The following is a 16800-nucleotide window of genomic DNA, read 5'->3' as shown; positions in this document are numbered from 1 at the left end:
GTCATAAATGATCCATGGGTCTTGATTTAGATTAAGAGCACACGCCAGGGTTTTCTGCATCATAAGGATGTACGCATGTGCTCCGGGTTATAGGATCACTTATTTTAGGTGATGGGTAATGCTTCAGTTTGGTTTGGTTTGGTTTGGTTTGGTTTTATGGTCTGCATTTTCTAACTTTTGTATAACTATTATGGACTATATTGGTATTGAAGAGGGAAAAAAGTGAGTTATGAGTGTTGCAAGAAATTCCCATGGGGACCTAGCAAAGTTGCCTCACAGGTAAATCATATACTGTCTAATTCAAGCTAAGAATGGAGGTCTCTCCTACCACTGTGCTAGTTTTACAAGAAAGAAATATGAAATGTTCCTCTTGGGAGCTTCTTCTACAGCATAAGCACACAGAATGACTGTGGGGCCATCTTCTTACCATTCAGTTCTGGAGACACTGCCTCTGAACACAAACGGGGTGAGCACTCTATATTTTATTGGTCGGCTCACAGTGTGTGAGTGTGTGTGCGCATGCATGTGTGTGTGTGTGTGTGTGTGTGTGTGTGTGTGTGTGTGTGTGTGCTGGTAACTTTGCTCATCCAGAGAACACTGACCTAGAAGATGTGATGTGGAGGATCACGAGGGTCAAGATTTTAATTATGGCTTCATTTGCATAGCTGTGGGTCCTTGAAAAATTACCTGATCATTAGAATATGTATAAAGTAGTCGGTCATGAAAAAAATATACTCTACAAATTTCCCTTTTGTGAATCCAATGAGCCAATAAAAAGGCCATGATACAGAGTGAGGTCTCCTCTCCCCCCTATTTTTCTTTGCAACTTTAGGCTGTTGAGTGAGCTTGGGTTATGGGTTCAATGTGGAAATCAGCTCTGTGGTGTGTTGGCAGTGTAGTCTGGCTTTTCAAAGATAAAGATAAGATTGGGCTAAGGCAAGTACCATCTTCTCGGACCAACTTAGTCAACAGACTGTGTTTAGTCAACTAAGAAGAAGACCTTGGTCTATATTGGTCCAAAAGAAAAGTAAGGCCTATTTTTAACAGCTGTTGCAAAACCTCTCATTTCTCTTCTTTAGCAGTGTCCTGTGACAAGCTATAATTCTTCTACAGTGAATGAGTTGTTTCTTAGATACTCTTCTTGGTGCTAATTCAAGACTTTGCTTCTGATGAAAATCCTAATCCAGAATTTGAAATTGTCTTGGCTACTACAAACATTCGCTTCATTTGAGTGTTTAAAATGGGCTATTAATTTTCAGTATTAGTGCTAAAAAAGAAAATACTGTGTTTATAGTCCAAAGCATAATTTAGAATGTGTCCTGACAAGCTCCTAGTCCTCTACATAATATAAAAGGGAAGCTTAAGGTTTAGAAGAAATACAACTCAAAAACCCTTGTAAAAGATGTCAGTAAATAGTTTTCAAGAATTATTGTGCCATCTGAGTATTTTGGATTGTTCTCAGAGATCTCAATACCAAGACTTTGGTCCATTGATCGATCAATCGATTTCTTTCTTTCTCTTTCTTTCTTTCTTTCTTTCTTTCTTTCTTTCTTTCTTTCTTTCTTTCTTTCTTTCTTTCTTTCTTTCTTTCTTTTTCTTCCCTCCTTCCTTCCTTCCTTCCTTCCTTCCTTCCTTCCTTCCTTCCTTCCTTCCTTTCTCTCTCTCTCTCTCTCTCTCTCTCTCTCTCTCTCTCCCTCTCTCTCTCTCTCTCTTCCTTCCTTCCTTCCTTCCTTCCTTCCTTCCTTCCTTCCTTCCTTCCTTCTTCGAGACAGGGTTTCTCTGTGTAGCTCTGGCTGTAGACCAGGAACTCACTCTGTAGACCAGGCTGGCCTCGAACTCAGAAATCTGCCTGCTTCTGCCTCCCAAGTGCTGGGATTAAAGGCTTATGCCACCAATGCCTGGCTGGATCTTATTTCATATTAATGATTACATGGATTCTAGATTCAAAACACTTGCTGAATTCAATACATTCTAAATTAATTTCCCCCTTCTTAATACTCTTCTTATAATCCTCTCAATAAATAACTTCTAATATAATATATGGAATAACTTCTAATATACAAAGGTAACATCTTAGGACCTTTTGACATACTGCCCTCTCAGTATCCAGCTGTCTGACTGTCACACATGTACAAAGAATCTTCATGATTTCAGATCCTGCCTTCTGAATTCTCTCAGTTTGTTCACTGTCCAATTGTGTTTACATCACTGCAGTAGCCAGTGGCTCTCATGTCTTTGGTCTTATTAGTCCTCATATGTGTAACCTTCATAAAAATGCACCTAAGCACAGATCCCCACGGTGCTGTAGTCTTCAGTAGACTCAACATCTGCTTTGGAACGTCTTAGTTCAGCGAACAAAGCCTTGAACATGTTGGCTTCTGCTTACTGATCTAGACTCTTCTTTTGTAATTCTGCATCTGTGTCCCCTTGCAACAAACACAGGACTCTAATGGATTACTCTCTTCAGATGCCATGGCTTATCACACGTCACTTCAGACTTCCCAGAAGATGCTTCACTGCCCTCACTAAAGCCATCTGAAAGGAAAGTTCCCTGTCACCTTATCTTGAATAGCAACTTGGAAACACATCGTGTCTGTGATGCTGTGAAGTCTTAAGAAACGGACAAAGTGGCTAATATTACCCAACAGTAAAGCTATAAAGAGGAAGCTTCTGGAATCCGTTAGTAAGTTTGTTTCAACATCAATTCTACATTTTTATTTGTGTGTGTGTGTGTGTGTGTGTGTGTGTGTGTCACCTGCATGTATGTAAGTGTACTGTGAGCATGCCTGTTGCCCACATAAATCAAAAGAGGGTATCTGATCCCCTTGCAATGAAAGTTATGGATAACTGTGAGATGCTACATTCATGAGTCACCATGTAGATTCTTGAAACTAAATGCAGGTCCTCTGGAACCACTGAGCCACTGGTCCAGCACCTTCCCTAGTATTTTTATATTTTAAGATTTCCTCACATTTCCAATGTGCTTAGAAATTTAAACTGGGAATGAACAACATTCAAGAAGAGATAGAATGGGTGGGGTCGGGGGGCGAACTCTCTGGAAAAATGGAGCCCTGCCCCTTTCTTTTGAGGGATGACAAAATTAAAGAATTGACATCAGAGCAACCAATGGTTGAATATGAATATCAGGTGCTAACAGTTTTGCTTAATGGTCTACATTTATTTGTTCGCTACTTAGAAACCATGTATTCGAATGTCACGTTCATGCCTTTTGGGAAAGCTAGGCGCTGTCTGTACTCTTTATCCAATGTCAGTCAGTAAATGATCTTAATTCATTTTCTATCGCTCTACTTATTCCCCTGTACTGCTTGCCCTCCACCATAGTCCAAAAAAGGCAGTGCTAGCTATATATTATTCCATCCTGATAAAATATTCCTATTTTAAAATCTCTAAAACAGCAGAATAAACACACTACCATATTAAGGGAGTCTAAGCAGTTTTCTGAACACTGCATGTTATATGGAAGTTTTTAAAATGCCATTTTGTTTCATTTAGTCCTCAAATTTGCCCTTTGGATTAAGAACTCTTGACTTGATTATGATTCTGCACTGGAAATGCAGAAGGGAAGCAAAAAAGATTAAATTCTTGGTTTACCTGCACAAGCTAGAAAGTAGACAACACTATTTGAACTCAGGACCACTGGAGGGTAATGGTGAAATCTCAAACACAGCGCTTAGCCCGTAGTGAATATGGGAGGCTATTGGATTCCTACCATCAGGTTTTATGTGCCCTCATTGTAATGATATCAGTGTGATGCTTATAAAAGGAACGAAAGTAAACATAAAAAGTAAATAGTCACAGAGACTTAAACGAGTTAATTGGCTCTATTCCTTTTTTTTTTTTTTTTTTTTTGTCTTTTGCCAAAGGCTCTGCTCTTATCCTGGTTTCGCAATTCTGAAAGAGAAACCAATAGATCTTGAAGATCGTCTCCCTTTTCAGACAGAACACTTTAAAGTTCTGCTTTAATATATCAATGTCCATTCAGGAGTTTCGCTCCTCTGTGTATCAATGGCTCCCTGGGAAATCATTAAATACAGTGAACATGCTACCGACTATGAGCTAGCTTGGCTATGCTTGACTCCTATCCTTGCCTCTGTTGTACAGGCACAGAGGGTGACACTGCAAGTTTTCTTTTTTGCATTCTTAAAAAAACAACAATAACAATTTTTTTTTGACAAACAGATTTGTTTGGGCAAATGAGGATGGAGACTTCATCCCCAGCACCTGTGAATTGTTTATGCTAATTGGGTCATAGCTGAGCCTAGCCAAGTGTGGGCTGCATTTTAATCTGCTCTTTCAAATGCCGTATGTGAGAGTGGGAGTTATTAATGGATTGGAAGTGTTTCCTTGTATTTTTTTGTTATTCCCCCCCCCCCATGTCTCAACATTTCTCCCTTCCTCTCACTCTCTGCTCTCCAGAGGAAACCTGAACCCCCAATCTGTGTTAAAGCAGATGGTTCCTAGGTGCAAGACACTCCAAATACCAAGGACCTCCACAGGTGCTCCTTTGTGAGCCTGTTACAAAGGCGTGCTCGGAAGCTGGAGCTGGACCTCAGGGCCCTCTCTAATCTATGCGAGTGGAGGGCTGGCTGTTTCTATGATGTTTTCCTTCTTTATCTACTTTCATTCTCTCCTTCACACAGTGTTCTCTGTATTAAACACAGGTTGGGAGAGCCCGCGTGTGAGCAATTAGAGGTCTAAAATGGACCGTGTGGGAGGCCAGGAGGGCAGGCTGGGTAGTTGGCTTTGTCATCCCTGAGTGAAGCACAGCTTGCAACTTCCTTGCTAGAGTTACAGAGAACAGATCTCCAACCTCCTCAACAAGGATTCGTTGAGGGCAATAACCTGATCACCAATGGCAAAAAATGAGACCAGAAAGGATTTTGTAAGGTATTCATATGAAACCTTTTTCTGAAACACAATCTAGAAGTTAGCATGCAAGTTACCTGGGTAATGAACCAAGTAAGACATAGAAAGGAACCATTTTGTGGGGTTACCATAGGCATGACTGATACTGCTGTGCTGACGCTAACAGGGCTCGAAGGGACAGACAGAAAGGTGCTACTGTGATGTAGAAGATTATAATCTACTTGGCAGCCATTCCTTAAATGGGCACTGGATTGACTTGTGGTCATTGCTGTGCCCTAGCTTTTCTGGAGAAAACTGGTCTTTCAGCTTTCAGAATGAGTCACACCTGAGGTCTCATGGGACAGGGATGGAGAGAGAGAGTGCAGAGTTCTGCTAGCTGAATGACCAAGACGCTTGATGCCTGGCAGGAGCCCCGTGAGCTGTTCTCACAGTCCCTTTCCAATGAGTGACTTTGATGGGGCTCCACAGCTTCCTCCATGGTGCCTGGTTGGAAACAAGAGTGTGAGTGGCGGCTGTGTTGACGCTCCGTTGTCCAAAATGTGCGAAGCCTGGACTGGGCGGTAGGTGTTTAAAGATAGAAGGGTAGGGGATCTGAGTTAGGCAGAGCTCAGAACTCAACTTCTGAACATAATCAGAGCACTCTTTGAATTGGTCTCAGGTAAGTTATCACTGGGTTCATCCCTTTCATAACTACTTCCAGACAGAAGAAAAACTCAGTCATCATTGACAATTACACATTAAAATCTTCATTGCCTCTGGAAACGTCAAAGTGTATAATTGTTTAATAACATACCTAAACTTTTCCTGTAATGTTTTCCTTTCTCTTTTGAGTTTTTAATGGATTTCTTTTGTTTCATGATAAATACATCTGTGTTGATGACTTTCTTTCATTTTTCTCATCTTAATTCTATCATTTTTTTTAATGCACCAGTCCCTTTAGTCTTGAAGATTTTAAGATTTTAAAGGAATTAGGGTTGGGGAGCAGTGTTTTCCATGTCCGAAGTATTTAGTCTTTTTTCTGAATCTGAAGTTTCTCTTTGAAAGTGTAGACTGAAGGATTCTAGATCTACCAGTTCAGTAGAAGCATTTAATTCATCATAATGCTCTGTTATAACCAAGGATAATGCTGCCCACCAAGAAAATGGTATTTAAGGAGATCACTATACTTGAGGTAGACGGAAGGCATTTAGGTAACTAACATCAGCATTAGGATTGACAAACACACACACACACACACACACACACACACACACGTAGATGGAAGGCATTTAAGTAACAAGAGGATATTATTAGTGACTAATTGACAAGAATATTCTGTCTCTCTGTCTCTATCTCTTTCCAACTCTCTCTCTCTCTCTCTCTCTCTCTCTCTCTCTCTCTCTTCTCATTTCACCCTTCAATCTCCCTTAGATCTGGAGATAGCCAATTATTTCTATGAAGAACCTGAAGCTTAGAGAGGCTGCCATTTTCTTGAGTTCCTATATCAAGTGAGTGGAGAGATTTAGTATGGGATAAAAATGAAATGGAACCCTGTAGTATGACAGAGGCTATAATGTAGGCATAGAAGGAACATCTGGAAACATCAGGCAAAACTTACTGGGAAGTGGTGTTGATGCTAGCCAGGTCTTGCCTTAAGCACAGGAAAAGAGAGAATGCTATTGTTAATTAACCATTACTAATGACTTGCAACTAATTGAGTAATACCAAATGTTCTTTGTCTCTTAGGACCATACTAAGAAATCCCAGAGATGCAAAGTTTAGGATAGTTGGAGAACATTCAACTGAAAGCTAAAGATTCAAAGGCCAATGTTCTGATGGATTTCTTGTGGGGAGGGCGGCACTTAACAAAAGGTGGAGATGAGCGAGCACTGAGGGTTGACAGAAGGGTTTCAGTGAATGTTTCTTTATTCCTAAAACAACTTGAAGAGATTCTGAGAAGCTCACCGTGGCATTCATCAGTTGTCAAAACTGGCATTTCCCTTTGTTGAACAAGACAATGCAGACAAGAGAAAAGGTACGTTATGAGGAGCACCAATGGCTTCAAATGTCATGAGTTATGCAAAGTGATAAAGGAGGGAGGATTGTCATCGGGAGCTACAAATGTGACTGCCTGGTGGCTTTAGTCAACCAACTGCCTTTTAATGTGTTGAAGGTAATTTCAATGTCCAGTGACACTGATAGCTTTTATGTAAAATATGGAGCTCCAGCATAGTGGAAAGAACTTGAGTGATATAAGAGATGGATGGGTTCTCTAGCCTCCTGCTAGAAGCTGTGTGATTGGGGCATGTGATGGAATCTCTCAGCTTCTTCATTTTGGGAAGTGTGATATGGTCATGAGAATTGCCCCTGTTCACCTCCTTGGTTGATTTAATCGGTCTGACCAGCTGAAAAGGTGCTTCTTTCCAGTAAGGAACACTGAGATATACAAAATAGCATGATGTTGGAGTTAGGCATACTTGAATCAGATCCTAGCTTCACAGATATCCAAATGGATGGTTTGTTTCAAGAATCATCTGAGCATCAATTTTAAATTCTCTCTCTCTCTCTATCTCTCTCTCTCTCTCTGTGTGTGTGTGTGTGTGTGTGTGTGTGTGTGTCTGTTTGTGTGTGTGTTCACATATAAGCACATGATTGAGGATGTTGGCTGTCAAACTTGGTTGCTATTTCTTAGGCACAATTTAGATTAACAGCTTTTGAAATCCGGTGACTCACTAGGTCCTGAAACTCAGTAACTGGGCGAGGTTGTCTGTGCCACAAAGCCCCAGAGTCTCTGCTCCTCCCAGCACTAGGCTTATAGGAGATCCATTACCTCACATATACATGTCTGTGGCAAGCAAGTTTCCAACTGAGTTACCTTCCCAGCCCCAAGTGTTAAATGTTCTATTCTGCAACATGCACATAATGCTACAATCCACAATTCCCAATGCTTCATTGGGGAGGAACACAAGCAAAGAATATATAAAGTACAGTCTCTGATCCATGCATGTTCCTTTCTTGATGTTTATTTTCCACTTGGGATCATCTGAACTCAGTTAATAAGAAACGACTTTGGGGGCTGAGTGTGTGGCTCAGTGGTAGAGTGCTCGCCTAGAGTATGTAAGGCTTGTGTTATCTATAAGAAATATTTATAACACATGATAGTTTATAATACTTAACTACCTAGGTGTGGCTAAGAAAGATATTTAGGTAGAAATAGCCACAAAAGAATGGGTTTTATTTATAGTAAAGTACCTGTCCTGGTTTCAATCCCTAGCACTCACCCCTCACCCCCAAATAAAAACAAGCATAGCTACAGGATATAATAAAATGGTCAGTCCTCAGATGCCATCCCTGATTGCCCATTGGAAGCAAGGAAATGGATTCTCCTCATGGTATCGCCCCTTAGACACTATGATTCCATTGGACTGCAGTGGGTCTTCAGTCATGGAGGATCTTGTGAAATCTCTTGGGGTGTTTATAATCTCCATTAGATACAATGCTTTAAAAACAAAAAAAAAAACTTTATCACTATCATGTAGAAAAGTGGCTAATCCTTCTTCATAGGATTGACCCAGAAGCCTATTGGAAGCTGGGGTTCTGAAGACCTTGTCACTCAGACCCTGTTTCACTTAGTTTGAGGGGAGGGTGTTGAGAGAAGCCCGGGTGTCCATTTGAACCGGAAAAAAAATCTCACAATACTCATTTTGTTAAAATTTTAATGATGTTCCCCTCAGTGCAGTCGGATGCTGTAAAGATCACAGAGCCTAACATTGAGGGCGGGACTATCATTGTCATTAAAGGTGAACTTAAACATGTCCTGGGGACACTCATCTGACCTTTGAAGTCATATGCACCTCCAGCTTCCAGAATCTTCTGTTTTGAGTTACAGGTGGGCTTTACAGAGTTCTCTCTGTGTCGCCAAGATATTCTGGGGTGAACAACTCCCAAACTAAGTAGGAGAACATCATCTGTCAACAGGAGTCAAGCAGCAGGCCTGTGGGCTTCACCACCCCGTTCTCCAGAACACATCTCTATTTTGATAGTAGAATTCCCAGTCATCCAATCTTCCCCCTTTTACACTCAGACCAACGGGAAATGGAGATTGGAGAAAAGAAGCTGCTCCATGAGCAGCACAGAACGCACACGTGACAGTCTTAGGGATTTCCAAAGGGACTTTGAAAAGTTGGGACCTCTTTTTTCCCTTGCTATAAGAGCTCATATTTTCCCCGACTCCTCGTGTGTTAACTAACTAGAACATCCTCCTCTATTTTGGAACAGGATATTTCCATTTTCCAGGAAAAAAAATAAGCAAAAATACCTATGAGTCAGTCAAAAAACATACTTCTAATACTCTTGCTTTGGATAGACATGTAGTCTATAATTAATTTTGAAGGTGTATTTTAGAATTTTGTAAATACTATATACAATAAAGAGTAAATCACACAGGAAAAGAAAAAGGGGAGCCCTCAGTGTTTTATTTTCTTTCCTCCTTGAAGGATTTAGATCTCTGAGAACATGTGTTTGGTCTATAGAAATAGTCACATAAATGAATAACAAAGGGAACAAACAGCCTAGCCAATCAGGTCTTGGGTAATCCAAGCTATAAGAAGAGGCTATAGCATCTAGGTTTTTAGATCATCCTCACACTGCTCTGAGCTAGTCTAACTGAGTTGAGAGCTGCCTAGAGTGAGATTAACCCTCTTTGTCCCACGCTCCTTTCATAAGAAGCAGCCATCATATACCAGTCTATCTCCTGGTACTCAGAGCCTTGACATGGATTCAAATAGGTTTCAATCATGCACTGGAGACATGAGCGTTTGCCGTGGAAAGAGAGGGTAGCAGGCTATGGTGCTGAGCCTTTGCCCACTCACTGTTCACCTGGAAGTCTTTGTAAGGCCTAGGGGTTTGGTGTCTTGGAAAGACTGAACATCCATGCAAAGTGGGCAGAAGTGACTGCAGGGGATCCAGTGAACTGTAGAAAGAAGCTGTGAGTTACAGTGGAGGCAGTGGTCCTGGAAGGAGGAGACCCTGTAGTGATGACCCTAAGTGTTGGGGGACTTGGAGACCAGGTTTTAAGATAAAGTGAAAGAGTTCCTGGGGATGGGGTGGGGGGGATCCACTATAACATACTTTAACTATTGTTGAAGTTTGTCTTATGGTAGGCTTTCCTGTGATAAGACATAAAATTTTAGTGATTTTATGTTTACTGAACATTCCTCTGTGTGTGTGTGTGTGTGTGTGTGTGTGTGTGTGTGTGTGTGTGTGTGTGCTTTTTACTAGAAACAGGAGGTTGAGCTCCTGTAAGTTAAGATTTCTTATTTGCAAACCCTTGGCTGCCTTGGGGACTCCCAGTCAGACAAGGGGCAGCCTTTAACATGGGCTATCTATTTTATTGATTCAATGATGCACAGTGTCTTATGCTGAAGATGTTGTTTTAAGAATTTTAAAGACCTCGACTCATTAATGTGCTTAACAACTTAGAGATCTGTCACCGTTATCATTTTGCAAAGGACTGTATGAATTGACTTTTAAATACGGGTCCCTAGATAGGTGTGCTGGCTCTGTCACTCCTGTTTAGCTGCAGATCTCGAAAACATCTAGATTTCTGATTTGAGGACCCCCGGCCTCCCTAATGTTTGGGGAGCCCACTGAACCCTGCCAATCTAGGATTCCTGGAATGGAAATCAGCATCCTCCTCACCCGCAGGCACACGTGACCCCAAGGAGAAGCCATCGCGTATGCTGCCACCTCCCATGTGTTTCCCAGTTATTCCAGCTCTGGAGTCTACACCACCGTCACTGCTGGTGACAATTCTGACCACTCCACCCCCAGCTCCATCTGCTGCAGCTACCAGGCTGCCTTGTAATCTTCAAGCCTCCCACACACCCTGCCCGCTTCCCTCCCATAAAAGCCAAGAGTCCATCATCCTCAAGAAAAAGTGAATAGAGATCTTTAGCCCCCATGGTGAACTACTGCTTCCTTTCTTGATCTGCAGCATAGCTGGAAGAGCCTGTCATGGAGTAAGACTCAGAAACGGAATGCACTGGGGCAGAGGTAGCCATGTATAAAGTCAGGTGCTATGTGGGGTGGAAGCCTCTCTCTTCTCCCCTCTCTTCCAGCTCCATATCTTCTAGCCATCTAGCTACTTGTAGACCCAGAACAAGCTGGAGGTGTTAACTAGCCTCTGTCCCTTCTTCTCAGGAACCTTCTTAGACCTCCTGAAGTGACAGACAGTAGCAATGCTGCCTCTCTCCTCTTAGAGGGTTGGAATTAGCCATGGTATCACTTTTGCCAAAATCAAACTATGCTGCTGAGCCTGCAGACCTAAACAAATCCTGCAGATAATATCCAGCCTCTCTTGACTTTAAGAGCATAGGCTCATACCCAGAAAATGGAAGCAAGAGGCTTGAAAGCACTCAAGGTTACCAAGAGCCACAAGCAACACAAACAATTCATAAGAACACTTGAGAAAACCCCCCGGGGGGTGTTGTTATTATCAGTGCCCAAGATGAGCTTCCCATCATGCCCAAGGTGGAAGATGCCAGGATTCTAATGTATCTCCTTCATAGCTCTGTTTCATGACTTTCCCGAATTCAACTACCTTCCTATTTAAACAGGACCATTGTCCACCTTTTCGATGTGTTCTCTGGGATACAGCCATAATCAAGTCATCTGACTGGATATCTTAAACATTTCATGAAAAACACAAATTATGATTTAAACAAAAAAGAAAAAAGAAAAAACTCTCCTACCCATCAATTTGACAAAACCATTTAAATTCTTTGGCCACCTTAACAATGGCAAATGTTCTAAATGGAACCTGGACAGAAGAGCAAGCATGTTAGAGCTTAATCAATTACCTTGAACTAGGTAATGAAAGCACACAGTCTGCCTTACTTTCACAGAAGTGGATGGAAGTCCTTGAATGTGCACTGAGGATTCTTTAGAAAGCAACTGAGCTCATTGAGACCAGATAAGACAGCTACACAAGTGGCCCACTTATCTCAGAAGCCCATAATCCAGTCAGATGGTACTCAGCTAGGTCAGGGTGCCCTGAGATCGCCACAAGTGTAATAGTTGCCTGCCTAACAATTTCCAGGTGGGAAAGCATCCCTCAGTCCTCTTGGGCATAAGCTACCGACACAAGCAGTTGGGAATCATTTGCTAACAAAGCTCTCAGAGATAGGCACCCAACACTTGTTTACACCTCCAGGACTATAGATTTCTCTAGTCAGTTCTGGAATTCTGGCAGCACTTTGGTAAATGTTATCAAGTTGGGAATGTTAGTGAATGAAGTTTCAAGACAGAGCTCTTTCAAGCTGTTGGAACTGATGTTGCACTGTTTGCAGCAAAGCAGCCTGAGGGTGAGGCCCCCCCCTCTTCTCCCTTTGTTACCTTGAGCTCCTTGACTGTAGAAGAACCTCTGCGCCGACTCCACATCCAAGAGTCTGTGAGCAGACTCAACGTCCAGAAAATAATCCATTTTGGGATAATCCATCTTCAATGTTCAGAACAGGATTTTGAGAGAAGGCAATCACTTAGCTCTCTATAAAGGGGGAAGGGGAGAAAGACACAGTATTTCAGGATGTCAAGTATGTGTATTCCTTAATTTAAATGAGAGTACGCCATTATCATATTCCAACATTTGACTGACATTTCTAATGTCAAAGCCCCCACTGCCAGAGACTTTGTATTGCATGAGAAGATCCAACCTTTAGTTAACACCAATTTAAAATAATATATTCTGCCTGCAAAAATTAAAATGATTCACGTTAAAGAGGAATAACATACTGTTCTTTCCTTGCTGTATATTATCTGACAAAAGGTATACTTTTAAATTCATGTACCTCTAGTTTTTAAAAGTCTGCCCGATAAAAGGCATTGGAAAGTATCACCCTACCTGCAAGTTGCTCTTCAATTGATCCAGGGGTGTCTGGTGTCCCCTCTAGTAGAAAGCATCCCCTGGGAATCCGATCCTCCTCTCATAGACACTTTGCAATATAGGCTGGCTTGTTTGCTGTACAAGTGCCTTGAATTCCTTAGTCTTCAGCCATTCCCTTCAGCACATTCTATACAGTGCTACTGGCTCATCTGCCCATGCCCGGTATAGGCTGTTTTTGATACAGAACCGTGGTTCGTGCAGCAGCGGCAAACATCACAGCCTTGCCGTGTTTCCTATAGCATGCACTAGCCTGGCATGAAAACCAGCCAGCCCCTTCTCACGGAGCCCATGCAGTTACCCCTGATACTGGCACAGAAGATCTATCTCTATTTCTGCACTATTATATTTCAAAGGAGGAACAAGAGGAAGTCTTTAAAAATCAGATTCTGAAGGCTAAAGCAATCACTTGCTTCCTAAGTCTGCACACTCTCATCTGAGAAACCAAGTCTGATAAGAGGAAACTTTAAAAAAAAAAAATAGCCAAAGGTACCCCAACAGCAAAGAATACTTACTGTAAAAACATGTAAAACCAAGGGCCGTCGATAGAACAAATGAGCAGTTTCAACCAGCTGCCTTCGATCTTATTAAATATTCCCAGCGAAAGTAAACAGTTTTGATTATCTGATTAGATCAGTGATGAATAATGTATTCTGTCCACTGGACTTTCTCTATCAGATAAAATGGCCAGAACAGGTTACCTTAGCAACCGAAGGTGACGCCAGTTCCAGCCTCTCCACGCCCTCCTCTGCGAAGGAAGGAAATTACCACTTTCCCATGTAAAACTTTGGCAGGGAACCATCAAAATCTACATGAAGATTTTGCATCATCCAGGGCCATTCACAGTCTACTCTCCCACCTCTTAAAGCGGAGATCTCACCGGTTATTTAAAAATCAGAATTTCTGCTTTAATAATCTATTTTTGCGATCTCAAATCCCAGTCTGCTTTGCAGTAAGAACAAAATACATGGTAAATGATTAAACAGTGGGGAGGTCTGTAGTGTTTAGACCATGTTGGAGCACCTGTCTCTATCTTTCTGCTGAATGGGGTAGGGTGATGGAGAAAGGCTATTTAACTGGCAATATAGTATGTTCAGTGAACATTCCCATTATAATTAATACACAAAAACAGTCACCGGCACCTAGGCTGAAAATAACTCTTTCCTTCTGTCCCTAGAAACAGCTTAAAAGCTGTCTGAAATTTCCCATATTTTGAAAGCCGCATTATAACGCAGACCCTCTGGGAGACAACCCCTACCTAGCCCACCCAAGGCAACACAGCCAGAAAGACGCACGAAGGGAAGAATTCTCAAAGTTAGGGGATACTCACCAGCACTTGTGCCCCCTTCAACAGGACGCTGTCAGTGAGCGGCGGGCAAGCTGAGCAGGGCTGCTGAGCCTGTGAGCCCAAATGAACAGCTTCTAATTTTCCCTTCAATCTCCAGTCAAGAGCACTGGGTGGAGGGGAATGATGGATCTGTCGGGTTTTATATTGTGATGAAATGCCCCCTCCCCCCAAAGCCGGGATCTAAGTGGGGCCGCTCTTTAGAACGCATTAGCCTGCTAATTTAAGAAAATTGAAAGGTTTTGTTTTACCGTCTTTTATGTGTTCTTTTCTGCTACCCCCTCAATTTAATTTGCATTTAAAATGATTCTCCTGTCTCCTAGGCTCTCCAAGGTGTGGAGTACTTGCTAATCCTGAAGGCTGCTCCTGGTAGGATAGGGTTTGGTGCCCTGCCATTTCCTTCTGAGCTGCCAAACAAGGTGGGCAATTAAAAGTGCGAGCTACATTCTGGAGAGAAATACAGAAGGCTTTCACTCTCCCTCTTTTTGTCTGTGCATGGTCAGATCTTCAAAATGCCCAAATGCTCTCTTCTTTCCTGAATGCAACAGATTTATTATCTCCACAGCAAAAAAGATGCTTTGGTTGTGTCCCTCACATTAGCCTGGTATGAGATCCTCTTACTGCTCCCCAGGAAGGACTTGTAAGCATGAGACTTTGAGATATGTTCTTAAAGCTGTAATGTTAATCCAGCCATGCCCCCGTATGTGTTTTCTGTAACCTTCTTCCACCTTGTATGGACCAAGCAGAAGTGATGATTAGTACAGGGTAGTGGGTAGCATCAGGATAGGATGTTAATACAAGAGAAGCCATGCTTGCTTGCAAGGACTTGGAAGGAAGATCAGACTCCTCTTGCCCATGTCCATAGCTCAGCCAGAGGACAAGTGCTAGAGAGTGACTGACAACTGACTTTGAAAATTGTCCTTTCCTTTCCCATTCTACCTTGCCTTTGGTGGGTTAAGGGGTTGTCTCCGAAAAGAGAAATCAGGGAATGCCTTGCTGACTATCTTGTGGGTCAATAATAGGGTGGGCTCTCCCCTTCCATCAGAGAAAACCGGGTACCAAGTTAGTGCTATAGAGAGATCAGCCTCGTGGGAGACCTAAATGTAATGATCAATCAGAAAGGCCTTGTAGAGAAGGCAGCTTGGTCTCTGAATGTGCAAAGCTTTGCTCAGACCCCAGGCCTTTGAGCTTTAAGGTTGCATTGCTATTCAGCCCTCAATAGAGACAGGTGAACACTTGACATTTACAAGAAGAGAAAGCTGTCTTCTGGTTCTTTTCACTTACAGTAGGGTGTGGGCGACAGGTTCTAACCCTCTATTGTGCTTCTACTGGAATTATAATGACTCATAGGTGACAGAGAGAGACACAGGGGGAGGGGGAGTGGAGAGAGAAAGGAGAGAAACAGAGAGAAAGGGGAGAAAGGGAGATTAAGTTGAAAAACATCAGATACTCTGTTAAGTGCAAATGAGCCTGGGATGGAAGATGATGCTAAATAGGACATTTGAAAAATAGATTGTGTTCCTGGAACTGAGAGTGGGTTTGGAATTCAATAATTTCTGGAGTCCTGACCAAGGAAAGGAAACTTGAGTTGCTTTATAAAATGCTGGGGCTGGGGAGATGATTCCGTGGGTAGAGCGCTTGCTGTGCAAGCATTCGGACCCCGAGGTTGAATCATCAGTGTCTTCATAAAAGTCAGATAGGCTAAGGCATGTCTGGAGTGCCAGTGTTCCTAAAGTGAGATGTAAAGTGGAGGAGACATGAGACTCCCTGGACTCTGTAGAGCAGCTAGCCTGGTACACACAGCAGCAAATGACAAAAGGACCCTGCTTCAAACTTCGCCTGGAGTTGTCTCTTAGCCCCCATTTATATTCTCTCTCTCACTCTCTCTCTTTCTCTCTCTCTCTCTTCATCTCTCCTTCCCTCCCAAGTAATGAAAGCGATGTGAAAAGGCTATGATTTTTCTTAAATGGTAAGATTTTAACTTTTAAAAAGCAATGATTTGGGAAGGAAAAGACATTCACAAAAGGGACTTCATTTTACAAAATAATCATTATATTTTCAAAGTATAATCGGACCACTTTCTAAAATTGACTTCCCTCCTTCTTTCTTTTTGAGGCAGGTCCCCCCCCCACCCCCCCGTGTAGCTCTGGCTGTCCTGGAACTTGCTTTGTCAAGACTGAGGTGACCTTCAACTGGAAAATCCACCTGCTTCTGTCTCCCAGGTGCTGGGATTAAAAGCATGTGACACCTTGCCCTGCTCTGAAATAGAATTTGAAAGTTGATGATTTCATTCTTTGAGGAGACTAGATTATATACAAGAACATTCATGTTGTGAAGTTATCACTTAACTACTGATGTTCATATGGTGCAAGGACCTGAGCAAACTAGACAAACACTCTACTAGAGAGTTGTGTCCCTAGATCTTGATTTATTGAGCTGTGTAGTTCAGGCTAGCTTGGGACCCTGTGTAGTCAAGGTTGACTATGAGCTCCATATAGCTTAGTCTGGACTTGAACTCATGATTCTGCTGTCCTCCTGTCTTATCCTCCAGGGTTGGGATTTTACTTGTAAAGGTGGGGAAGCATAGAAATTGTCCAAAAACAAAGTCAAGATCTGATCAGTTCAGAAGTATTTTTTTTATAACTTTTAC

At 42.2% G+C, this 16800-nt stretch overlaps 1 protein-coding gene across 4 annotated transcripts in view; it reads right to left on the bottom strand.

Moving 5' to 3' along the window:
• Window positions 1-14688, bottom strand: part of Phactr1 (phosphatase and actin regulator 1) — a 458153-nt gene extending 443465 nt beyond the window's left edge. The window contains exons 1-2 of one of the 4 annotated variants that reach the window (XM_011244395.3): window positions 14136-14688; window positions 12262-12412 (exon numbers count right to left, since the gene is read on the bottom strand). In XM_011244395.3, the coding sequence (XP_011242697.1) occupies window positions 12262-12364 (103 nt within the window). In that variant the 5' untranslated portion in view covers window positions 12365-12412; window positions 14136-14688. Of the gene's footprint in view, window positions 1-12261; window positions 12413-12766; window positions 13264-13320; window positions 13857-14135 lie in introns of those variants that run through there. The other 3 variants (NM_001302635.1, XM_006516905.4, XM_006516906.4) reach the window with 3 other exon arrangements.
• Window positions 14689-16800: the final 2112 nt, after the last annotated feature.

Source organism: Mus musculus, chromosome 13 (assembly GCF_000001635.26).
Source record: "Mus musculus strain C57BL/6J chromosome 13, GRCm38.p6 C57BL/6J".
NCBI lineage: Eukaryota > Metazoa > Chordata > Mammalia > Rodentia > Muridae > Mus > Mus musculus.
Note: the sequence above shows the minus strand (reverse complement) of the source record. Positions and strands in the feature narration are given on the sequence as shown.